Source organism: Myodes glareolus, chromosome 2 (genome assembly GCF_982192425.1).
Source record: "Myodes glareolus chromosome 2, mMyoGla1.1, whole genome shotgun sequence".
Lineage (NCBI taxonomy): Eukaryota > Metazoa > Chordata > Mammalia > Rodentia > Cricetidae > Myodes > Myodes glareolus.
In genome coordinates, this window is record NC_142027.1 from 85,779,981 (window position 1) to 85,807,239 (window position 27,259).

The window sequence follows — 27,259 nt, forward strand, 5'->3', positions numbered from 1 at the left end:
GCTCTCAGGGTTCCTGTCAATGATAATGTCAGGGAACACAAACAAAGGAAGAGTGCACATCTACATACCAATATCCCAAGTGTCCTAGAACAAAAGTAAAACCAGCTCCTAAGTCTCCTCGGCAAAGGTAGAAGAAAACAGGCAAAGAGGATGAACAGGTGATGCAGACTGAAAATTCAGAAACCCAAACAATCCTCAACAAGTAACTGGCAGACAAAAATTAAAGCACAGCGATCACAACTTTGCCCATCACTCTGGCAAAATCAAAACATGACTTAGTTGGTTTGAAAGGAAAGAGGCATTCTCTAGCAACGATGCCAGGGTCGTGGAATGGCACAGCGTGTTCTGAAGAGCAGTTTGGGTGGTGGCTATAACAGAATACAGTCCAGCGCTCGCAATAACCATGCGAATCCACACCATACAGCGGAGCAAGGCCAGGCATGGCTGCTCATTTATAACACAGAAGTCTAAAAATATCCTAAATGTTTATGAAAAGAATGGGTGGCTTATTTAAATCATGGTATGGCTCTGCTATGGTCATGGGGAAACAGGTCCTCATCAATGAGCATGGCTACATTTCTGAGACACTAAGAAAGGAAGCTAGACGTGTAATGGATCCCATTTAGGCGCCATCAAACCCAACCTGAGCTTTCTATATGGACGTGAGTAAGTAAACAGAAAGCTCTGCTACGATTCAATTGTTTCTAGCTGGGTGTGGTTGTGCATGCCTTTAGTTCTGGGGCACTCAGGAGGCAGAGGCAGGTGGATCTCTGAGTTCAAGGCCAGCTTGGTCTACAAAGCGAGTTCTAGGACAGCCAAAGTTACACAGAGAAACCCGGTTTCAAAAAATACAAAACAACAACAAAAAAAAAAACTTCCCAAGGCCCAATGTGCCACATGCCTGAGCCCAAACTGACTTCACGCCCACTTGATCCTTAGCTATACTTGCAAGCTGGAATTTGCCCATCAGGGACAGGAGATCCAAAGCACTGTGGTCCACGTCCCACTCCTGCCCAGCAAGGGCATTGCAGCCTGCCCCTACAGAGAGCGCAGCTGCCGGTCACGCAACAAACCCACTAGAGCTCAGGACAACTCCATCCCGGCAAGCTCAAAAGTGAAGCTGAGATAGTGAAAGTCAATAATCTTTAACCTTTCCTCCCAGTGCAGGTCAATCCTTCTTCCCTGAAAGCACCAATGGCTTCGCCCTCTCTCTCCAAGTCCCCTATCCTCTACAGATGCACTACGTCCTAACGCCGGAGCTCCCTTCACTGTCCACCCTCCCTGCCGCTTAAAGGAGCTGCATCTCATCGACCTGTGACTATTTCCAGTCTGCAGCTGCCATCTCTAACTTACTACTCTTGCTTGAATATCAGAATGCACCACCAAAGGAAAAGTATCAAGACGCAGTCATACGGAGACCCCTGATCCTTTTACTGACACTAAATTCCAACTTCTCCCAACCCAAGAATGGCTTGATTCGTGGACCAAACTGGTTTTCTTTAAAAAAAAAAAAAAGAAAAAAGAAAAAAAGAAAAAAAAGACAAAGCAAAACAAGAAAGTTTTCACTTGCTCGCTAGTTTAGGAACCAGAGAGCTGATAAAAGAACTTAGGAAAGTCAGAAACGGACTGTGAGGGACATATACTCAGAGGCTGAAGCACAGCAAGTCTGAGGCCAACAAGAGCTGCAGAGTTCAAGGCCAGTCTAGGTGTCAGGAGAGGTGTACAGAGAGGAGTAACAAAGCAGGGGCTGAGGGGAAAGGAAGGGAGTCGGAAAGGTCTTCTAAGAATAGCGGGGAACCTAGTAACGGGCTAGGCATGATTAATTCACTGCAGTGGGCAGCACATGGTGGATCAATGCCACCTCTATAACTATAATTTTCCCCCTTAAAAACCACTTTCACATATATACATGTTCTTTCAAAATAACTGTTGTTTATTGTAAAAAAGGCAAATGAGTTTAATTAAAATCTTTTGGGGGACGAGGAAAGGGATAATCCACATTAACAGTGACTTCAAATCCACTGAAACACCGTAAATATCTTGAACTTTTAAGAACGGCACGCATCGACCTCTCTAGACTTCTGCTGTAGTGTGTTTTTAGTAATGCCATGTGCAGTACGCCAGGATCCGGCAAAGCCTGGACGACAACGACTGACAGTGCTAAGGTCCCCACAGAATCCCACAGTAACAGCGCACAAGCGGGCGGAGGGTCACAGGGCTATACTGTGTTTCATGTTGAAACACTGTTTGTTTGTTTTAAATTTTTTTTTTATTTTCGAGACAGGGTTTCTCTGTAGTTTTGGTGCCTGTCCTGGAACTAGCACTTGTAGACCAGGCTGGCCTCGAACTCATGGAGATCCGCCTGCCTCTGCCTCCCGAGTGCTGGGATTAAAGGCGTACGCCACGAATGCCTGGCTGAAACACTGGTTTTCTTATGGGTGGTGTTCCACTCTACTAATATTACAATGACAAAAATGGGCTTCAAAATTGCTTCAGTAAATTAAACAAGTTCATTCATTCATTTGCTCATTCAACAAGTATTTAGTAAGCACCTACTATGTGCCAGGAACTGGATTATGTACTGGGAGTACAATGGTGAGGAAAAACAAATGGGTTCCCTCCATCATGGAACTCACAGTCTAGGGGGAGAGACAGACAATTTCATTATTAAATAATGTATGAAAAGAAGTTCCTACAGTCCCTGGGGAGCTGCAACATTAACTCAAAAAAACAATACTGCTTACAATGGCTGTTCTCTTCCGAACACGGAAGCAGCTAGAGTTTTCATAAAATATGCTGTGGTGGTCTTGGTGTGAACAAACTGGATGAAGTAAATATTGAGAAACTTCCTTGGTCTTTCTAATCGGTGTCATTTGTAAACAACTACCATCTGCTCCTTCAGGCACACACGACTGAGATCACCCCACAGGGGCTGAGAAAGAGCTCTTCACACAGGTCCCTCAGCTCAGTCCCAGCTGCACTGCTGCACACTGGGCTGCAGCACACTGGATGTGCTTAGCATTTTTTGAATGAATAAATGAATGAAAAATGAACAAAAAGTAGGTGCTCTATCAGCTATGAGGATATGTAAAAAGGAGATATGGCTCATAACAACCTGAAATACATTTTACATACACACATACATAAACATGTTATTCATATAATATATTGCTAAAGTTCATGAAACTACTGGTAAGGCCTCAGTGCCCACAAATTGTTCAGCTGACAGTAAGCACCAGCTAACACAATCACTACAGATCTGAGCTGCACTTCCTCCACAGTAATAATGGTGAGCCTACAGGAAGTAGCAATGGCCAGGGGAGCTCATCTTCCACGAGGAATGTAGCAGCCTCTGACTCCTCCCAACCCTCACCCTACCTTTATTATGCTGCCCATGCCAGCCCATAGGGATTTTCCCCCAATGAAAATCATAGTTCTGGGTCCTGTCCTGTATCTAACAGTCATCATGGTACCATATACTCTTGCCAGGTGAACTTTCTGGCCATTCTCTAGTGTATCTGTAGCTTGTGTGGTTTTTGGTTTTTTTTGTTTTTTTTTTTTTTATCTTCTTTTATCACATTTACCCTAGGCTTCAACAAGTCAAGTCTCTAACTGCCCTTGCTCAGGGGTCTTCCCAATACCTACAGCTATACCGACAAGGCCACTCAGGCTTCCTTTCTCCTCTTAGCAAAGCCACATTGTATAGACAGTTGCTGGTACCTGTCCTCCCCTGTGAATGGTCAAAGCCCCAGAGGCTCATTTCTAGATTCCCAGGACCTCTACAGAACTAGTGAACACCAGGAAATCAGTATGTAATAATAACCAATGCCAACAATTACCTAGTGTCCAATCTGCCATCAAAGACAGCGCAACTGTGGAGCTGAAGTAGTCATACTACATTTGGGGAGCCCTTATGCTTGGGTAGGTATCAGGAGTTAAAATTTAAAAAAACAGAATTACTATTGAATACAAGTTAACGTATGTTCTCTCCCCAAATACTAAAACAATTAGCAATGTAAGGCAGTAGGTGTGGACAGATCTGGATGAGTGCGTACTGAAAATGCAGATACTCCTAACAGAGCGTGAGCAGGCGGAGTCAGGCAGGGTGGCCCAGTGCATTACCAGCAGTACTGAGATGAGTGACATGTTTCCCATCCAAAGGAACACATGCAATGGATAGTGCAGTCACTCGCTTTCATCTGTGTGTTTCCACATGCAAATCTCAAGGAGAAACACAAGCCTGGGGCAAACACTAATGGATACTAAAACATGTTTACAGATGTCACCAATATCAAGTAATGAGAACTCTTTTCTACTAAATTTATTTCTGAAGTTGAAAAACAAAGAAACTTACAAGAAATCACATTTATTGTAAATATTTATTCTGCATACCTCTCATTGAAACAAGTAATTTGTGGGTCTGCTGCTTTATGAATTTACTCTGCCTAAATACAAAAAACTTCAGAAAATGTCCAACTATTAAAAAAACACTATAAATATGCCTCACGCTTTGGCAAATAAACATAAAAAAAGCCTTCAAGTATATAACTGCACAGGATGTTCGAAACGCTAACTTCAGCACCTGGGCCACAGCTGAGTGGCTGTAGCTACCAAAGTTTCTTTCCTTCTCTCCTGGCGATTTGTAGGGCCGTGTGACCTCCGGCTTCCTGGAGACTCTGCACTAGCTCTGGCTTGAGGGGATAACCTAGCTAGAACCTGGTTCTCATTGTTACGGTGATTCCATTTGTATTCAAGGTCTTAGCAGTGGGCCCATAGCCTGCCTCCCCTAGCTGACCCTGCCCGAGGCGCAGGGAAGGCTTTAATCTTCCCTACTGCTCCTGGTTGGGAGGAGGCCTTGCATTTTCGGTCCTTCTAGCCCACTGGTATAAATACCTGACTTGAGTTTAATAAAGTGGCCATTTACTCTTGTGAATGAGCAAAGGTCTCTTTTATGTGTGTCTCTTTTTCAACCCTCAGGACAATCGTCCCTTCTCGTGGGCCCGAGTTCAGGAAGCGCACAGCCTGGGTCGGGCATGGGTATCCATTGGAAAGCGCAGACTCTTACAGATGGCGTCCCTGGGTGGGCTTGGCTTTAAAGAAGAATTGAAGAGTCGCGTCCTGCCGTCAATGGATCCACCACGAGAAGCCCAAATAAAGGTGAGGGCCCCCGCCACGATCCGGAATCTGGCCAGATTTTGCAGTTTTGTAATGTGCAGTTGTGCACGGATGATAAGGGGGTAAATAGGTTGAACAGCTTGATTTTTAGGAATATGGGTGCTGAAAGGTCTGATCCAGAGCTGAAGGCCAAGGGGCAAATCAGCTACTAAATTTCTTAAAGAGACTAGGCACCAGGATCAAAGATGACACTACACTAGAGACCTCTTAGAATAACTTAAAACTCAGTCCCTGGCTCTCACATGCAGGGAACTTTAATCTTTGCCTAAGAGCACAGGCTGGGCACAGTTAGCTCCCAGCGGGAATCCGTTCCCAAGGCAACAGGGCTAGTCAACTGGTAACTAGCAAAGTACATAGCCGAGGACACATAAGGTGCGGACCTCGGGCTGAGAGAGGATTAAAAATATATTTGTAAGTTCTATTAAGAGTTTTTGAGTAACAAACAAAAGCTTCACAGAGCTTATCTTTCAGGGAGACTAGAAAGCTCCTATGAATGTTTGAATGCGGGTCACAGGACCGCACTGGGTCACTCACTATGGCTAAAGTTCTGCAAGGTGCACTTAAAACAGAAAAACAGACAGCTGTATGACACAGGGAGAAGCGCAGGCAGCCGCCAGGCCCTGCCTGTGAATGGCGGGGCCATTACAGACAGGCCAAGGAGGGTAAACGCAGCGGTGTGCCAGTACACTCAGCCGCGGATACAAACTCGTTCGGGAGGCACATCTGCGCTCACCAGACACAAAAAGACAGTCGCACGGCTTCCTCGCCCAAGGCAGCCAGTGAACGGCGGGCTGCAAGTACCTGGGGCAGGGCTATGTCGGTTGTGGCTGCGCCCGAGCAGACAGTTAAAGAGAGTGCTAGGCGGCCGAAAAAAGGCGACAATAGCCAGGCCTTGATGGTACAAAAAATAGTTAAAATCCGCCCGCCAAATCTCAGGTGACAATTTGCAGCCGGAGGGAGCGGGTCTATGTCCCGCCCCCCCCCCCCCCCCCGCTATGCAGTGCAGCTTCAACAGTTTTAAATGGAGACTGATAGATTCAAAGGTTTTACAGACCCAAAAGAGGTTAGCTAAATCTTGGGATGGTTTGTTGCCTAATTTTCTAAAAAATCCAAACTGTGCTAGTTTGCATTTCCACCAATGGTGGAGGAATTTCTCTTAAGTAAAAGTTATGAGCAATATTTAATCTTGATCATGTTTAAGGGATAAGATAGAGTCAAGAGTTATTTTGATTCACACTTCTCCAGTGATTAAAGATGTTATTATTTGAGGATTTTTTAAATGTCTTTCAGTCATTTTAAATTTGTCTATTGAGAGTTTTCAATTTAGGTTTATTGCATATTTGGAGGACTATTTATAGAGTCCTTATATTTTTATATGGATTGATGACTGATAAAGATTTCCAAATCTATAGCCAGATATATCGATCCTATTAATTATTTCTCTAATGTTGGCGGAAGGCAATATGCCCCCATAAAGACAACAATTTTTATAATTCTGTCCAGTTGGGTAAATGCTCATGTACTGGATCAGATAATAATTTTCTGCCCCTGGAAAAGTTCCAGATGGAGCTGATTCCAAAAGATGTTTTGGAGCTGACCATTCAGCTCAGTTCAAAACCTGCTATGATGGTACAGGCCAATAAAAAATAATGTTTTGAGGTTGGCTAATTCAGGCCAATATTTAGGCCGGTTGCAATGACACAGGCCAATAGAATTTGCTCCTTGGAGACAGAGACCTACAGATCTCTGTATGTCCAAGATCTGCTTGGTTGTAGTTTAGATCCTAAACAGCTAAGCACATTGCTCCCAGAGACTGACGAGGGGAGCCAATTTCAATGACACACACAGGCAGGATTGGCCTCAACTAGCGTCTGACAAGGTCCAGGTCATGTACTGATGTACATGGTCCGAACCAGGTTTGATTTGGGGAAGAGGAATGGTTTGCATAGTTCCACAGGATGCAGAGCTCCCGATCTGGGTCCCTGAACGGCTGATGCGGACCATGGATTCCTCTGTTCAAAAACCTGAGGACGAGGCGAGGTCAAGAGATCCCACAGACACGGCGGCAGAGGCGACAGCGGAGTTGGTAGATTCCTGACAGATGATCCAGCGCCTGATTTTACCCCTTTCCCAGCTTTCTGTCTCTCCGCCTGATCTGTCCCTTTTAGCCAAGGCTGCTTGGCCCCCTGAGGGGAAAACAGTTACTTCCCCCTGCCCTGATAGCAGCTTTGGATGCTCAAGGCTAAAACCTTGCCGGATACGCAAAATTACCATACTATTCAAAATATCTAAATTCACAATTGGACGTTATAGTCAATCTTTACAACTGGATGTGGATTTTAACCTCTGCTGGTCACAGGTTAAGATTGTGCTGCTTTTTCTCGGACCCCGGAATACAAAATTGCTAATTGGCTCTAATTTAGTTTAGCTAGTCACACCAGAGGTCCCATTTGCCAGTGCTGTAGCCCTACCCAAGGGCACTATGCTGAGCCAACGTTTCAGATATTGTGCAAGCACTGTCTCTTCCAGGAATGCTTATGCATGCATACGCTGAAATGTCTTCTCCTGGCCAGTGGCTTCAGGTCCGCCACGGCCTGGCCCTAGTAGGCGTTCGCCTCGGAATGTCTTTCAGCATAAACTGGCTAAACATGTTGGAGGATGGCATTAACCAGAGACGGGTCTAAATCACTGGGCAGACATTTCCAATCTAAGACAGGGAGCGTCGGACCTGAGGTGTTATCCTAAAGACGGATCCGGATCTGTTCTGGCTACTTCCGATGATGCCTAAGACAGGTTATTTCGTCATATTTTATATATATAAAAAGGGAGACTTGTAGCTACCAAAGTTTCTTCCCTTCTCTCCTGGCGATTCGCAGGGCCGTGTGATCTCCGGCTTCCTGGAGACTCTGCACTAGCTCTGGCTTGAGGGGATAACCTAGCTAGAACCTGGTTCTCTGTTATGGTGACTCCATTTGTATTCAAGGTCTTAGCAGTGGGCCCATAGCCTGCCTCCCCTAGCTGACCCTGCCCGAGGCGCAGGGAAGGCTTTAATCTTCCCTACTGCTCCTGGTTGGGAGGAGGCCTTGCATTTTCGGTCCTTCTAGCCCATTGGTATAAATACCTGACTTGAGTTTAATAAAGTGGCCATTTACTCTTGTGAATGAGCAAAGGTCTCTTTTATGTGTGTCTCTTTTTCAACCCTCAGGACAATCGTCCCTTCTCGTGGGCCCGAGTTCAGGAAGCGCACAGCCTGGGTCGGGCATGGGTATCCATTGGAAAGCGCAGACTCTTACAAGTGGCTGGCATAAACTCTGCAGAAGGAAAGAGTGTGTGTGTGTGTGCATGCACGCTGTGTCCAGCATATGTCAATCAACATTTAAGAAAAAAAGTCATCATGCACTTAAAAAGTGCAGGCAATCAATTTTAAAAGCATAGTACTCTATACATGGAAAATAACATGAGCTCTGTATAAACACAGAGCATGGTAGGCATCTCTAAAACAGTTACCAAGAAAACATGTTTCATTACCATGCACAAAAGCTTCCCATCAGATACACTTCCAAAGGTGACCAATATATACAGACATGAGGACCAAAACCCCATTAGCTTAATCCATATTCCAAAAGACTGATTCGAGTTTTTTGTTTGTTTTTTCCTTTTCTTTTTTTGGAGACAAGGTTTGACTGTGTAGCCCTGTTGTCCTGGAACTCACTCTGTAGACCAGGCTGGCCTCAAACTCACAGAGATCCACCTGTATCTGCCTCCCAAGTGCTGGGATTAAAAGTGTGCACCAGCACCGCCTGGCCTAAGTTTCTTAAAAACAGAAAACTCCAAGCACATCTGGAATCTAAAAACAAATAAACAGCTCTCATGACAGGGAAATGTGGTCTATGCCCAGGACTCAAATGTTTGTATTTATGATGAAAATGTATATTTCTTCAGAATGCCTACCAGCTTCAAGAAGAGGCTTCAGCTGTGCCACTCAGCATGGGGCCCCTCATGACAGGATGGCTTTTACTAGGCTCACTTCAGCTAACTCAATGAACAGTGTAAAGGATCAATTATACATTAGTGTGTTCAACCACCAATCTCAAAGACCTCTTCAATCATACTTCTGAGAGTACTGATTTGATAGATCAAACTCAACAACAATTCAATCACTTCTACACAGACTGAAGTATCCACAGTGAACAGAAGCCTGGACCCCACAGGTTTTCCAACTGTCACTTATGCCTGTGAGGCAGCAGCACCTCGATACAGAGCTTGCTTATGGGTCAAGGAAGCCAGACACTAGCTTGGCACCTCTCAGGAACTCTGTAACCTCAGGCGAACTGCAGCACATCTCCTGGCAATGTCTTGTAAAATTAAATGAAAAGTATCTCAAACAAGAAAGAGGTGGGGCTTGCCAGTAGTTATTTTTAGAAATGAGACTAAATTAACATTTACCAATCCTAAAGCCAAATGGTCTCAACTTCTGTGATTTTTGTTTTATGACCAAAGTAAGAGAAGTGACAGAATCAATCTTATTTAGTAAGTGGTGTGGGTTATACAAACAAAATCTTTTCCCAAAGAGCAATGTACTCTCTAAGATGTTTTCAAAAGATAAATGAATTAAGATTGGAAAGCTATGTGCAACCAAAGAATCACATTTCATGGAAAATATGTGTTTTCTTTTGCTTTGTTTTAGGAGGGGGTAGGAGTGAGGAACAGAATCTTACATTGTCCAGGCTGGCCACAGACTAGCTGTGTCTATGTCTCAACCTCCTGAGTGCTGGGATTCCAGGCACATGCTACCACACAAGGCAAAAAAACAAAAAACAAAAACAAACCCCAGAACAACAACAATAACAAAAAAACCCACCTTATTCTTGATAGAAGTGTCAAGAGGGCATAAAAAAGAAAGAGTTTCTCACTCCATGGCACATGGATTTTACCTGAGTAGCCTACTCCAACAATGATCACACCCTATCCATCACTGGAGCTAAGCCACACCCCCTTGAACACAGGAGCCCTACATCTCTGCCTCCCCACAGGCTCGTGTATTTGAATACTTGGGTCCCACTGCTGATGCTACACAGAAAGTTATGGGACCATCAGGAAGTGGAGCCTTCCTATAGGAAGTAGACACTGGGGAAGATGTAAACTTTTACAATCTTGCTCCATTTCCTGTCCTTTCTCTGCTTCCTGTGTAGGGCTTAACTAGGATCTCTGCTGGGCAGCCCCTCCTGCTTGCTCCTGCTCCTGATGCCATGTTTTCCCAGCAGCATGAACTACACTGCCCTCTGGAACTACATGCAAATCCTACCGAGTCCTTTCTCCCCAGCTTGCTTCCATCACAGTCACTAACAAAACAGTAACAGTGGGAGGCACAAAGCGACCATGTCCAAAAACACCCAAGTTACAGCATGCTGTACTTTACCTTCCAAGGACACAGGAGCAATAACACAGGGAAACAGAAGAATTACCATTTTCCTTTCGCAACCGTGTGATGAATTTCTTGGGCGGGATCACGCCAACCTTCTTCTTCTGGGTGGCTATGCTGTGGAAGAGGTCTGCCAGGCACGTGAGAAGATTCTCCTTTTTTCTGGGCTGGCTCTTGTAAGCTAGGACTTTTTCCCGAAATGGACGACAGAAATAAAGTGCTTGAAGAACTGAGTTGCAGTAGCAGGTATTCCCAAACTACAAGAGGAAAGAGTAGCACCGTTAAATGAAGAGTGCAGCTGTGGAGAAAGAGCCTGGGCAAGGCAGAGGATCACACAATCTTCTGTTCTAAATTCCCATGATCACTAACAATAGTTGTATACTAAGTATTCAATACATCATGCTTTTAAAAATATAACTCACAAGCTGGGAATGGTGCCACACACCTTTAATCCCAGCATTCCGGAGGCAGAAATTGGAGGATTTCTGTGAATTCAAGGCCAGCCTGGCCTACAGAGCCAAGTCCCAGGACAACCAGGGCTACACAGAAAAACCCTGTCTCAAATCCAACAACAACAACAGCAAAAACTTTCACCAAAACTCTTCCAAAAAATATGCTAAAGTAAGATTTTTCTATCAAGATCTCTCAGGTGCTATGTACTAAGCACAAACGCTGAACAAAAGCTAAAAATCAAGCTGACTGGGAATGTTGGTTGTGGAGAGACTGTCTAACAACCAAGGCTGAGAGCCCACAGAGAAGGCTGTAGTCAGTTGGTCCTCAGCAATATGTCAGTAAGACTCACGGGCATATGCTGCTGTGTGTTACTCAACTTCTATTTCCTCTGGTCAAAGAGCACCCAGGAGACACTACCTTACAGAGTGAATAGCTGGTCTGATAATCCTCCCTCTCTCTTCTCTGAGGTAAATGGAATCACCACGTGTCAAACTGAAAGCAAATGCAGAATTTGTGTAGAGTAATGGCCGTGAGGCAGAACCAGTTCCAGAATTAAAAAGCCTGGCCACAGGAAACCTCATGTTTGCTTCTCTTCTTCCCAGGAACTAAGAAAACAGAAACCTGAAGATCCACTAAGACACACAGCACAGTTAGAATCTTTTTTGAAGAAATCTGAGAAAGATATATGAAGGCCTTTCAGATGTGGCTGCCCATCTTCATGCCTGCTTGGCACTGGTCTCAGAAAGGCACTGTGAATGAAGACTTCCCAGGATGGCTACCGGAGTGCAGGCTGTGGTCACTCAACATCCAGCCTATCCAGAGAAAGAGCACTTGAAGAACACACAACACTAAGATCCATTATTAATCATCCAGCATCCATTCATCTGGAAAGCAGAATCTATACCACAACCATAGAAATCTAACCAGCAGCACAGTCTGGTGCTGGCAACTAAAGACACAACATCCTCGATTTGGACAATACCCAGCATTTGGACGTCCTTATCAAAGGACATGCAACAGGAATTTAACAGCTTCCACAGAAATATGAGAAAGGCAAAATACATCACAGTTCCATCAGAACTTCCATCAGAAAAGAGAAGACAAAAAGGACTCACTGCCTGTAAAACTCAAAGCAGCAAACAGCTGAGAAACCATAGGGTATCTATAACATGTACAAGTATACAGAAAACTGTGAGATAGCTCTTAGTCAGGGTTACTATTATTTAATGAAACACCACGACAAAAAACAACTTGGGGAGGAAAGGCTTTATTTGGCTTATGCTTCCATATCGTAGTTTATCACTGATGGAAATTGGGACAGGAACCCAGACAAGACAGGAACCTGGAGACAGGAGTTGATGCAGAGGCCATATAGGAATGCTGGTTACTGGCTGCTTGCTCCTCATGGCTTATTCAGTCTGCTTTCTATAGAACCCAGAACCACCAGCCCAGGGACATCCCACCCATAATGGGCTGAGCCCTCCCCCATTAATCACTAATTTAAAAAATGTCCTATAGACTTGCTTATAGCCCAATCTTACAACAATTCCTTAACTAAGGCTCCTTCCTCTCAGATTACTTTAGCTGGTGTCAAGTTGACATAAAACTATCTAGCTCATTTAAAAAAAAAAAAAAACTATCTAGCTCAGATTCCCACTGGGACCAAGACAGTCTGACCATCTTCTGAGTACACAGCAGCAGGTAACATGCACCCAGCCCTAAGTCTGGCCACTGGATGGCTTTCTTCTATTTAACCTTAATCAGTTCCATTAAGGAAAACTCAAGAGTCAGAATTCTTTCCCAATAATCAGTTAATAGTTAATCTTCATAATAATTAATAACCCCCTGCTTCGGGGGAGGGGGGCTCAGACAAAGTCTCACTATGCAGCTCTGGCTGTCCTGAAACTCTTTCTGTAGACCAGGTTGGCCTGAAATTCAGAGATCCGCCCGCCTCTGCCTCCCAAGCGCTGGGATTAAAGGTGTGTGACACCACTCCTGGCTTAAAAGTTTTTTTTTTAAAGAAATACAAGTTTTTAAAAATCTAAAAAGTTTTTTTTTATGTCTATGTAATATCTATTATGTGTATGTTGGTGCTCACCAAGGCTTAGAACAGGAAGTCAGATCCTCTGGAACTGGAGTTACAGGTGGCTGAGAGTCAACTGACATGGGGTGTCAAAAGCCAAACTCTCCAGGCCCAAAAATACTTTTTAAAATTTATAATACGGCCGGGCAGTGGTGGTGCACGCCTTTAATCCCAGCACTCAGGAGGCAGAGGTAGGTGAATCTCTGTGAGTTCGAGGCCAGCCTGGTCTACAAGAGCTAGTTCCAGGACAGGCTCCAAAGCTACAGAGAAACCCTGTTTTGAAAAACCAAAATAAAATAAAATAAAATTGATAATACTGTTTATGTGTGTGCAGGCCTGTGCCTGTATGGCAAGCTAGCATTATACTTGTTCGGCCATCTCCCTGGCCACTAAGGAAATTACGTTCTTCAACCAGCCAGCTCTGGTTTAAGTGACCCCAACCTCTCCACTCCCCCAAGGGATCCGAAGGTTGTTACTGAGTCTTGCGGACACGGGTTGCTCACTCCCACTCTTACTCCACTGGCCTGTGCTTCTTTTCTTGTGCGAGCCAACTCCCCTTATCCACACACTGTCTGGTGCTGACCACACCTGTCTCTCTGCATCTGTGGGTAGACAGGCCACCTCACCAATCTAGCTAGGATCTCAGGGCCATGTTTCTTTGACCAGAAAATCTCTAGTATCTCTAAACCTTCAAGTAGGCTGCTTCTGCCAGGTGGAGAGAAGTAGGACAAGAGTGAAATCAAATCAATCCCAGGCAGAGGCAGGCGGAGCTAAGTGAGTTTGAGGCCAGCCTGGTCTACAGAGTGAATTCCAGGATAACCAAAGATATACAAAAAAATCCCGTCTCAAAAAACTACAAAAAAGAAAGAAAGAAAGAAAGAAAGAAAGAAAGAAAGAAAGAAAAAAGATACCACTACACAAGAAAACAGACCTGTAACCAGGTGATCATTAACAATGCTAGGCTAATTAAACTGTGGTTATCTCATTGATTTGCAAACAAAGTGCTTAACTCCCACAGACAAGTGCTTGTTGGTGACCCTAATGTTCATAGCCCAAAAGGGACCACCCCCACCCCCCAACCCCCCCACCCCCCCACCCCCGCCAATAAGGCAGGCCTGGTAGCAATTCTTCTAGTATATACTTTTTGTAAAAGCAATTAAGCCTGGAAATGCAGCTACTTAAAGGCTGACGGAAAAAATACACATGCCTCTTCTTTAAACAAAACCCGAAGTGTCTTCCTCCCCATCCCCTACCCCCTTGCAATTCGGGAACATAGAATCTAGGGTCTTGAGCACACTGCACAGTGCTCTGCCACCCAGCTACATCCCATCCCATTCCAAAAGTTCTAAAACAGCTCCAAGGATGCAGTATTGTTTACAGTACTACCTACTTGACACATACGTTACAGTGACAGGAGAAATCACTTAAAATACTGATCTCTGAGTTAACAAAGCCATCCTCCACATCACCACCCCCAAAGTCAACACTGGTTTGTTTTGCTGTTTTTAAGCAAAGCTGGAGTTTTAATACAGACTTAATCACATACATTAAGACACAACAGACAGAAATTCATGCTTTAGGAAAGGACAGTTGTACACCCCAAGTGTGGGCGTATGTCTCAAGAGAGTTGAGCCAATCTTGATATTTAAGGGACACCTATGAGTAAGTAGTGTGATGATTTTAAAAGTGAAAAAGTGGCAAGCCAACAAGACAGAAGCAGAGAGCTGGACAGAAAAGGGTAAAGCAACAGAAGTGTGTCAAAGTGTAAACCAGAATTGGGAACATGAAGCCGACAATTTTGAAACTACCCTGAAAGTCTTCAGATCTCAGGCAGCTTTACATTCTACTATAGAGAAATTTAAATTCCTAAATACAGTGTCCCAGCATAGCATTCTAATGGCACAAACGAATGGGTTTTCTTTAACGCATGAGGAAGAGCACTCAACCAATGTCTCAAAGTGTCATGTGACTCTCTAAGGCTGGGTGTCTTTGATACTTACATTGACTAATCCAAAATAGTGCTCGTTGACCGGAAACTGTTCTGGACCAATCTCTTTCTCTAATGCCGAGGCATTGGCGCCCTGTAAAATGAAAACCACAAACTCAGGATTTACAATATTTCTACAATGTCCAATCACATAGGCAGAGACATCCTTTAAAAAAAAAATCAAACTCATATCACAACAATAAAGAACAAAGAATGATATCTGAAGATGAACAGCTTTTACTCACGTAACTAAATCCCAGTTTACAGAAACCAGGCAGGAAGCATGCTCCTAGCACACCCCTTCTCCTAAGCAACCAAAGAGAACTGCTGACTTCTGACAGGGCACAATCTGATGGCAATCACCCTGGAGCTGAAATTCTATAGAAGGCAGGCCCTCACAGTACAGGACCAGCCCGCATGTGCAAAGAGACTTCTAAAGGATGGGGGAACCATCTGTGAAAGGCTGCCCAGGACTGGACCGGTATCTATAACTCACTGTCCGAGAGGAAGACCCAGAAGTAACAGCCAGATGTGCAAGGGGTAAGCAGGAGTGACCCTGAAGGCAAAGGAACTCCAACAGGAGACACTTCCAGGATCAGAAATATTCAACAGAGCCAGACTCTCCAACAGACAGAGCATCCACTCCCTCCCATTCACATCTTTTTCCCTTTGCTCAACACCCAAAGTCAGCATGGTGCGCGGCTGCCCTGCTCTGTCCTTGTCCTGCCCACTGCCTCCTCACTCACCAACACTGTGCTTACCGCTACTCTTTCATTTTCTTCTTCAGAGAACACAGGCCAGCCGGACTGCTGGGCCCAGTGTCCCAGCCTCCTGAGAGCTAGGACTTATCTGATGCTATTTATTATTTTCTTAATAATTTCTTTTTACTACTTTTAATTATGTGTATGTGTGTTGTCTGGGTATTTATGCACGTGAAGCCAGCTCCCCAGGACTGTGCCACAGCTTTAATCCATTTCTTGTCACCATGCGGCCAACTAAAACTCAAGTTTCATTAAAATTAGAAATGTTTTACCAAAAAGATCCCGTGAAAGGATGACTCCACTATGTAAGGGCTATAGAGACCAGGCTTCCTAGGGTACCGCTGAGCCGTAAAGCTATGGGCCAGAGTCTGGCCTGGGCCACACCATCAAGTGATGAAGGATACTTCTCTACCTGGGAGATATATCAAATACATATACCTCCACAGGGAGGTATATCAGATTGGGACACTTTGTTAGCACATGGAAGGTACAATGTAGGATAGTCCACCAACGACCAAAGTCCAGAACAAAAGACCGGGAAGAGTCAGCATCAGAAGTTGATGTAGTTATTATAACTATTAAGGGAGTAAAGTATATTAGATATAAATAATTAAGATACATAGATATTAAGAATTTGCAGGCCACAAGTGCCAGGTATGCCTCTCGACTACCCAGGATAAATTCTTGCAAAGGTAAGGACTTCCCATATGGACAGATCACCAAAGGATAACAGTGAAACTGCAGAGACACCTGGGGCCTGTCACTCTGACAATAAGAAAGTAGTAACAGGTTAAACATTTCTGGCAAAGCAAGGATACCATTTTACGGTTTCCCTCACTGACATTGGAAAACACACAGCCAATAATAAGCCTTCCTCTACTTTTATGAGAAATACAAAATCACATGAAAGCAGGCCGATACACTGTAATGTTTTCATAAAAATAATTAACTTGCTTTAGTATAAACATTATGTTCTTAGAAATTAAAATCTCAGCCAGGCAGTGGTGGTCCACACCTTTAATCCCAACACTTGGCAGGCAGAGGCAGGCCGATCTATGTGACTTTGAGGCCAGCCTAGTCTACAGAGCAAGTTCCAGGACAGGCTCCAAAGCCCCCCAACACACACACACACAAAATAAATAAACAAAACACCCTGTCTCAAAAAATAAAAAACAAATAAAAGTGCTGTGTGTAGTGGCACACACCTTTAATCTCAGAACTCGGGAGGCAGAGGCGGGGAAATCTCCATGAATCTGGCCTACATAATGAGATACAGGTCAGCCATAGCTAAATATTGAGACCTTGTCTCAGGGAAAAACAAATAAAGAGAAAAAGAAAACAAAACAGGGGGCTGGAAAGATGACTTAGTGGTTAAGAGCACTGGCTGCTCATTCCAGAAGACCTAAATTCAATTCCCAACACCCACAAGGCAGCTTACAACTGTCTGTAACTCCAGCTCCAGGGGATTCAACACCCTCACACAGATATACATACAGGCAAAACACTAATGCACATAGGATTAAAAACAATTATGGAAGGAAGGAAGGAAGGAAGGGAGGGAGGGAAGGAGGGAGGGAAAGAGAGAGGGAGGGAGGAAGGGAGGGAGGAAGGAAGGGGAAAGCCTGTGTTCTAACACTGACTATTCCAGTCTGTGAAGACAGTAGACTGTGCTCTAGGTGCATCTAGAGAGTACATAAGCCAGGCCAGGGTCTTCCCTTTGGGGAACTTTACTACAGCTTCTTGGTTGGGAAATGAAGGCCCTGTCATATAGCCCTCAGGCAGGCTGGCAGTGGACTGGCAGAAGGGCAGCTGCCCATCCTGAGGCTGCACTCCTGACCTAGTTCTCACATAAACCACAGCATCACCGGGAACAGCCATGTGGTCTCGGTTTCCTCCCCGGTAAGGAAGAGACTAGATCTATGAATGCACTGCAAGCCCACAGGATGCCGCATAGAATCCTAAATGGTGTTGTAGTATAGACACAACTCAAGTATAAACTTTGAGCTCCATATTTACAAAGTCACAAAACAGAGTAAAGAACTCTAATCATCACCACTTCTCTGAAAACATGAAAGGAAGAAGAGAGCATGTGCCCAGTGTCCCAGTAGGCATCGTGAGAATATAAACAATCCCAGGATGAGGACTCACTGAGCACAAAGCAGTCCTGGGTAAAGCATACACAATGGAGCAAAGCCTACATCGGCAAACATTGCTGTCTCTGGGGGAGATCAAACATTGCACGAGCCATCACCAAGCTCTATGATGACAATCACTGCCTCTGCTGCTACCAAGGCCTTATGAAAGGTGGTTACATGCAGGAAGAAGCCACCTAATTGTTTCCCATAGGGTGTGTACACGTTTATCTCACCCTCCCACCTACTGTCCATCACACCCCCAAAACCTCCAACCCCACAGGGAAGTCTTCCTGCAGGTCTTCCAAATTTTTAAGAATGGCTATCTTCTCAAAGGATACTTGAAGTGGTTTGTTTTCTCTTCTATCCAGCATCATAGCAGTACATGGGAATACTGAACATGTAAATCCCATCAGTAAACTCAGAAAACCTTAATCTGTGACTAAATTAATGGTCAAATGATTGTAAATTTAAATTCCTAGTTCTCCATGTTTTCATTTTCATCCAACAGTAGAATACATACCACCACATGGTGTGACAAAGAAGCAACAAGTGACATTTGGGTTCTTTTATAGTTCATTAGTAAAATGAACAACAAAACAATAGGTATACAATATTAACTCCCAAACCTAAAGAGCTACTACAAATTCAAAGTTCCCATCAAATGTGTACTGAAGGTGCAACCTTCCAACTAATGACTCAGAAGCTCAGAGCAAAGTCTGTCTATACAACTCACGGCTAAGAGAACTGAGATTCACCTTCAATCTTCTATGGCAGCAAAAGATGAAATCATGAGAGGCTGACCGCATGCTAGCTAACCCAGCCCTCTCCTGCTCTCTCAAACTCATGGCATAAATATATATGCATAAATATATAAATACAACTCGCTTAGTCCATATAATGTTAGTTATGTGTATGCCATTCCAGAGCTGATCAACTGGTACTGGATAACCAACTAGGGACTCATCCCTGAGAAGACAACTTCTCCTCTCAGTAGTCATTAGTTTTCTGGCCCCTTTTAACAAGGGGTGAGCCCCGTGAGATGTGCCATTCCGTGTGATTAGTGGTGTACTTGTTTTGGTCTTGTTTAGGCAGCCATAGTGTTGAAGCTTCCATGTCATTTCGGGGACACAACCTCAAGAGTTCCTGGTTCTCTGGCTCTTACAGTCTTCCCACACCTGCTTAAGTGATGATCCTTAAGCCTTAGTGGCAAGAACTGTGTTGCAGATGGGGCTATGGACCCCTCGATAAGTTTTCTCTGCATTTTGACCAGTTGTGGGTTTTGTAAGGTCTCTACCTATGTAAAGATTCTCTGATGAGGTGTAAGAGCTACATGTATCTGTGGTTTAGTAAGACAGAGATGGGTTCATGATGTCACCAGCCACAGGGAGTTGGCTACATTTAGCTCCCCTCAAGATGTACATTCCACTGTTGCACCCTGCCATGCTGGACGGTGTTGTGGTTATAGGCATTACAGTTGGCTAGCACTACTGGCTGCTTCCTTCTCTTGGAAGCCCGCAGAGCACCTCCAGTACTATGAAAGCGTGTCCTCAAGGAGGAGGAATCTTTCAAGTCAGACCCAGATCACATCCTCCAAGTCCTCTGTCTGAAGTGAGGAGACTTAGTCACACAGGTCTATTTAGTCTCAAACTTACTGAGGTATATGTGAAAATATGAGGTATATGTGAAATTTTCATTGTCAAGTAGTACGATTATAAAGTTTTAGACTATGAGATCTTAAATCTACATATCACTGTCTTAGTTTGGGTTTCTATTGCTGTGAAGAGACACCATGACCTCAGCAACTCTTATAAATGAAACATTTAATTGGGGTGGCTCACTTACATCAGAGGTTCAGTCCATTATCATCATGACAGGGAGCACAGCGGCATACAGGCAGGCAGACATCTTGAGCAGAAGACCACTGAGAACTGGGCAGTATCCTAAGCATAAGAAACCTCAAACCCTGACCCTATATGACACATTTCTTCCAACAAGGCCATACTCACTTCAACAAAGTCACACCTCCTAATAGTGTCACTTCCTATTGAGTTATGGGAGCCAATTACATTCAAACTACCATAATCACCAAGTACATTACACATGCATTTTATGCTTGTTATGTCTATAAGCATAATAAGCATCTGTAACACAAAAACTATCATATATTAGAAATGGAAGGGGGATGCGCATATATGACTCAGCAGTTAAGAGTGCTTACTGCTCTGCTGGGCGGTCGTGGCACACGCCTTTAATCCCAGCACTCAGGAGGCAGAGGCAGGCGGATCTCAGTGAGTTCGAGGCCAGTCTAGTCTACAGAGCAAGTTCCAGGACAGCCAGGACTGTTAAACAGAGGAAATCCTGTTTCAGAAGAAAACAAAAAACAAAGCAAAAAGCAACAACAACAAGAAAGAGGGCTTACTGCTCTTGTAGAGTACCCAGGTTCAGTTCCCAGAACTCCCTGCCTAAAACTGCAGCTCCAGGGGCTCTGACGCCCTCTCTTGTTCCTCACAGGCACTGCACACATCCAATGAAAGCAAGCTGGCAGGCAGACACACAAGTTTAAACACAAACGAACTTTATATACATCATCTTAAAATTTTGAAAACTAATCCTCAAAACAACCTCTTTAAAGATCCTAATTTTATATATAATAAAGCCAGCATTCTATGTTAGTTAAGTTCTAACAAATTTTTATTACATTCTTTTTTTCACTATGTAATAAAAATTATTCTGGGTGCTGAAGAGATGGTTCAGTGGTGAAGACCACTGACTGTTCTTCCACAGATCCTGAGTTCAATTCCCAGCAACCATAACCACATGATGATTCACAACCACCTGTAATGAAATCTGGTGCCCTCTACTGCAAGGACACATGCAAATAAAAATTATTTTGATATAATGAATCCAGACATTTTTACTTGAAACACAACTTTTAAAATTTCAAAATGTTTATCTGCTCTAAGAAAGGAGGCGGTGACTATCCAGCCAAAACAACAGAGTATTGCTGACTTTCAGAAGACCACACACAATAAGTCTTCTAAAACAGTCACTAATGCTAATGTGACTTGAAATTATGATGAACTCACAGGGAAGGAGGGGAAGGAAGGAGGAGGGAGGAGCACACCCCCAGGAAGCATCTCAGTCTCTAAGCACCATTCTCCACTGAAAGGGGCTGCAGAGTGCAAGGCCTGGGGTGGGACGTGGGCAGTTACAAAAGAAATATAGAACAGGACGATGCGCAAAGTGCCCTTTGAGGCCTGCTGCCTGTAAGAGACAATCTGAGCCTTTATCATCAATGCTGACATGGATCACAGTCTGTACAGGCAAAGTTCGAGCAGGTTTAAATACATGAATGAGTGAATGAATGAATGAACGAATGAAGGACGGGAACCCTATTTCCTAAAATGAACTGCTAACTAAACACAGAAAGCCCTAAATCTAGTAAGTAGAATTTGATGAGGAACAATATATTTACCTTCATCTCAAAAGTATCTCCCTAGAAATTAATTACAAAGTAAAACACAGTAATAACTTCACAGTGGAAAAACCTGACGAACCAGTACTCCTACTTGGAAAAAGAGTATAATCCAAATCTAATCATGACGAAACATCAGCCAAAGCCAACTGAGGAACAGCACACAGAATGGCTGGCTTGTTCTGCTCACAATGTCAAGGTCAACTGAGACCAAAACTGCTGGGAATGGCTATGAAAAAGACATTACCAAATGGTCCAAAGAAACTGGGTATATGCGCAAACATAATATTTGCAAAACAGATTTAGCAAAATGTAAAAGCAGTAACCTAAGTAGAGGATGTCCCGGAAGTTCTCATACAACACTTGCAACTTTCCTAAAAATCTCAGATTAGATTAACACAGCTGCCACCGTGAAGGAGGCTCCATTCACAACCTGGAAGAAACTGCATGAAATGTGAATGTGACTAGCATGCACAAGATCCTGCATTGCTTCTCAGCACATGGCCAGGGCAGTTCCAGTCTTTCACTGGTTTTGTGGGATGGCCCAGGCCCAATTCCACTCTTCTTTCACACTGACTGGTAGACATCTTCCATGAGGAGCTTCGCCGCAAGTGGCTGTAGTAGAGGAACAGCTCCTGCACACTAAGAGCAAAAAAAACGGAAGTCCCCAGTTTCCAGTCTTACTGTGGGCAACTGGTGGGCACTTCTGGTCCACAGATGCTGTGGCTGAGTTTCTTTTACCAGTCTGCCTACTCATTTTTTAATATCACGCTGGAGCACTTATTCAGGTTCGTAGCTGGCTGTTGACTCAATAACCAATTACTGTGTTTCTTCTTTCTGTGCCCTGTGGAACAAAGCAGAGTGGCAAGCCCCTTGACGGCTGGCTATCTGAAAGAGGAGACGCTTACAGTTTCCACCTGGTTGGCAGGAGTGACACTCCCATTCTGTCCCACAATGAGTCACCGAGCATTCTTCCCAGAATGTGCTGGACCTCTGCACCTACTTCCACTTTACAGTAAATCAAAGGGCAGAGAAGAAAATTAAAAGACTACAGGAAACACTCAAACCCAGAGAGTCCTCAGTCTGACAACCAGTCCAACTGCTTAACGGCCATGTTAAGCATGGAAAAAGAAGAGGTCACACTAGGTTATAGGAGTAAGAAGAAGTGGAGATGTGGGCTGTGGAGATAGCTCAGTCAGTGGTTACTAAAATTCGTGAGGACCCAAGCTAAAAGTCACAGAAGCATGTATAAAAATAAAATTAAAGCCTGGCATAGTGGTGTGGTGTACACCTTTAACCCAGCAAGGGGGAGGGGAGGGCAGGGGGTCTGCAGAGGCAGATGAATCTGTAAGCTTGAGGCCAGCCTCAACATAGCAAGCTCCAGGACAGTCAGGACTAGAAAGAGACTCTCAAAAACAAACAAACAAAAAAGACAAATAAATACGCAGCGTGGTAGAGTGTGCTGCGTGTTTATAATGCCAGACTGGGTAATGGGGAGGTGGACACTGACAGTCTACTTCTTGTAGTTCCAAATCAGTAAAGGCCCTTCCCCAAAAAAGAAGCAGTGGACGGAGCCTGATGGATTACAGTAGAAGTCCTCTGGCCTCCACACACACAAGCACTTGCACACCAGCGCTCACACGGGTGTTCTCTCTCTCTCTCTCTCTCTCTCTCTCTCTCTCTCTCTCACACACACACACACACACACACACACACACAGGAATTATTAAGCAGGAGATGCGGGAACTCGGACAGTTGAGCACTGGCCCCTGGCAGTGTGGAAAAGCTGATGGCAGTGGCAGCTGCTCCATGGGTCAAAGTCCCTCTGCTGGAGGACTTCTATATGTAACTGCACTAGTTTATAGTGGAGGTGGTGTGGGGACGATCCTGCCATCTTGTGTACCAGAAAACAACTCACCCTAGAATCCAATGGTTGTGTACATTGCTCTGTAGCCGTTTAAAAGCACACAGTCCCTGCTGCCTGCAACTTCACCTCTCTGGTGGCATGAGTCTCACTCTCTGCTGGACCAATCCTGGGGTTCATGGTAATTATAGTAAATAGATCCTGCAACTTCCCTCCCTTCAGAGTGGCTGTCAAAGCTCAGCTATCCCAGGTTGTTTCCTTCGTCGTGGACAGCAGGTTAACTGCCACACTGCCGCCTTCTGACAGAGGTAGCCCTCAACAGCTCTTCCCATCAAACTCAAGCAGCAATGCAGACAAAAGCCTCTGGGCCAAAGAACTGAATTTACATACTTTCTACAGAAAAAACTAAGCTACAAGAAAAGAATCTTTGGTAATCAACTGGTTAGCTGAAGGCCTCCTGTATGCCCATTTCCTTCCAGTCTGCTGTTCCTGATGGGTAGCTTTTCAGAAGGAAAGGCAAATTAATAACCTAGCACAGACCAGCTCCCACAGAACTTACTCTAAATTACAAGGCTGGGTTCATTTAGAAACTGCTCATCACTGTGAAGCATGATCAATACTTACTTGCCACAAAGGGCTAGCTGCCCCAAAGTCCTTTCTAACAATTATTTTTATAACATTAGATGTTTGTTATAATAGACAGAGAAGCAACAAAAAACATTGTTAGATGACTACCAAAAAAAAAAAAGTGACCTGTACTCTCCAAACTCTCAAAGTTACTCAAAGCAATGAAAGGCTACTGAGGGGAACAGAAGAAAACTACCCCACTTACTGCCTGGAAGACCGTTAAATTAACAGATTCCATAAAATTCTTACCAGAATTCCAGCTGTTTAGACACTGATGAGCTGGTTCTAAAACTCATGCAGAATTATGAGACCCAGAATAGTTAAAAGGATCATGGAAAGAACAAAGTTTGAGAACTCTTACTTCCTGATTTCAAACTCACTACTAAGCACCCATAATCCAAACAGTGTGACACTAGAGGAAGGTCCCATGGACAGGTCAGGACAGTTCCACACATGAGAGCTGAGGTTTTGGCTGGAGTGGAGGTGCACAGCTGGCACCCAGCACTTGTGAGGTCATCCTCTATATAACAAGTTTGAAGACAGTCTTGACACTACTTCAAAAACACAAAACAAGTCGGGTGGTGGTGGCGCACGCCTCTACTCCCAGTACTCGGAAGGCAGAGGCAGGCAGATCTCTGTGAGTTCGAGGCCAGCCTGGTCTACAAGAACTAGTCCCAGAGCTAGTTTCAGGACAGCCAGGGTTACACAGAGAAACTCTGTCTTGAAAAACAAAAACAAAACAAAACACTCTAAACAAAAGCCAAGATCCCAGAAATAAACCCACATATTCATACATCTTTGGTTAACTTGTTTTCAGCAAAAGTGCTAAAGCTATTAGGTAGGAAATAGCCTGCCTTCTCCATCCCAGTGTGTGTGTGTGTGTGTGTGTGTGTGTGTGTGTGTGTGTGTGAGCCACACAAAAACTTGCTGTCCTGACTTCATAGCAGCATTTATCCACCAAAAGGTACAAACAACTCAAACCCATCAATGTCCATCAACAAGCAACAGATAAGAGACAGTAAAAACTGGGGCTGCAGAAATGGCTTGGCGGTTAACAACATTGGCTGTTCTCTCAGAGGACCTGGGCTCAATTCCCACACCCCTATGGCAGTTTACAATTGTTTATCTTTCTTGCTCCAGGGGATCTGACACCCTCATACCCTCATATAGACACACATGCAGGCCAAGCACTAATGCACATAAAAATAAATAAATTTTAAAAAGCTATAAAATATTGGTACATTTTATAACATAGATGAATCCTGAAAATTATAAGGGCAAAGAGTCAGTCACAGCATGCATATAAAAAAATATGCAAAGGACAATTGTCTGAGGCTGGAAGGGAAGAGAGTAGAGAAGGAGGGTGTGGAAGGATTGCTGCTCAAGGATAGGAAATGTCTTCTGAGATGAAGAAATGCTCTCAGCTGACAGTAACTACATGACTGTCACTATGCTAAGTCCTTGGACTGTATTCTGTAAAAGACAACTATATGGTGTGTAAACGTACTTGAATGTTTTCAGGGTTGAGCCTGGTGACACAGGCTTGGGTGTAACCCCAGCTAGTGGAGGCTGAGGGAGAAGAATGGTAAATCCAAGGCCAGCCTTGCCAACTCAGTCAGACCCTTCTCAAAATAAACCAGGGGGAAGAGGGCTGGAGCGGGCCTTGGCACTTACACTTGTGATCCTAACTTGGGAGGCGACACAGAAGGGACCAAGAGTTCAAGGCCCCTCCTCAGTAGCATATACACTTCTACACCAACATACAAGATCCTGTCCTTAATATTAAATAAATAAATCCCTGCCCCAAAAGAAGGTAGGAGGTGTAATGCAGTGGGAGAGTACCTGTACAGTGAAGGAGGAAGGACCTGGGTTTATAGGATTCAACACCCTTAAAGCAGAGAGGAGCTGCTTTAAGAAAGGATATGGGCACCAACTATCCAATGTTCCCCAAGGTCCTACATCCAATGTGTTTAAAGCTTATTGTGTCCAAACTCAAATCCAGTTTTAGTCTTCAATATATATTTAATTGTGTACACAAGGGACAGATGCACACAAGCACACACACAATTATAAATAAATAAAGAGAAAGTTCCATAAATTCTAAAAGTGGGGCTGACAAGAGTGGACACCTTGCTTGGAACAGTGAAAGGCGCCTACCGCCCACTAGTTTATCCAGTACAGATCTTATAACTTGTCCCCTCCCAAACTCTCAGGAAGCAGCCGCTCGGCGACACCGTTCTCTACTGGATGAGAATCCACTCTCTCTCATCTCCCAGCACACTTGTCCTTATCCACTTCAGACAGCCATTTATTAGTTTTTCTCTTGCCCCTTAATAGTTTTTCCGTAGTCTCTCCTACTTTGTTTGAATTTCTTCTAGACTTACAAAGAAAATGAGAAAAATTAAAAATTGTTCATATTTTTGCCTCATGCTGTGGAAAAAATCCTTCTCTACAATATGAATATATATTACTCTCATTGGATAATAAAAAGCTGACAGGCCTGTAGCTGGGCAGGAAGTTCGGCAGGAAAGCCAAACTGAGACTGATGTGAAAGAGGGCGGAATCAGGAGACATGCCAGCCAGCCAGCCAGTCAGCCAGCTAGCCACAGGTAAAGACACAAGTCAAGTGGCAATACATGGATTAATAGAAATGGGTTAATTTAAATGTAAGTGTTAGCTAGTGACAAGCCAGAGCTATTGGCCGGGCATTTACAATTAATATAAGCCTCTGGTGGTAATTTGGGAAGCAGCTGCTGGGTATGGTCAGGACAGGAAAACTCCGCCTACAGCTTCATTCTAGCCTAGTAGCTTTACTGAGATTCCAGATCTAATCCTGATAGTCCTAACAGCTGACAACTATTGAAACTACTCACCTCCTTCCCCATGGCAATCTTGCAACCTTTCACCCTGAGACCTCAAGCACCTCTTCCTGCCCTGCCGTCCACACAGGCAGGGTTTGTTCAGTATTCCCACTAACCTCAGGGTAGGTTTTAATGAAACCCACCCATCATTTGATCAATATGAACTTTTAAAATGGCCAGAAAAAAATGAAGAAATTAGGAGGCATGAGAAGGAGCGCCTTACTTCCACTGGCTGAAGGTATCACAAGATTGAGAGCCATGCTTACAGTAAGGACTCTCTTGACCTTTCTGACCTGCATCAGTCTTACCAACTCCTGGTCTACAATCTCAAAACCCTTCAAGACGAACCTCCAGCCACCTTACAGTCCCATTCACTAAAGAAGCGCTCTTTGAGCTAAAAACCTATCAAGACACTG

The 27,259-nt window shown here is 44.1% G+C and overlaps 1 protein-coding gene across 2 annotated transcripts in view; it reads right to left on the reverse strand.

Annotated features, from left to right (window-relative positions):
• Usp12 (ubiquitin specific peptidase 12) overlaps positions 1-27,259 on the reverse strand; it is a 52,621-nt gene that overhangs the window by 13,996 nt on the left and 11,366 nt on the right. For both annotated transcript variants that reach the window (XM_085685092.2, XM_085685089.2), the window contains exons 2-3: positions 15,134-15,214; positions 10,641-10,854 (exon numbers count right to left, since the gene is read on the reverse strand). In XM_085685092.2, coding sequence (XP_085541218.1) covers positions 10,641-10,854; positions 15,134-15,214 — 295 coding nt within the window. The remainder of the gene's footprint in view (positions 1-10,640; positions 10,855-15,133; positions 15,215-27,259) is intronic.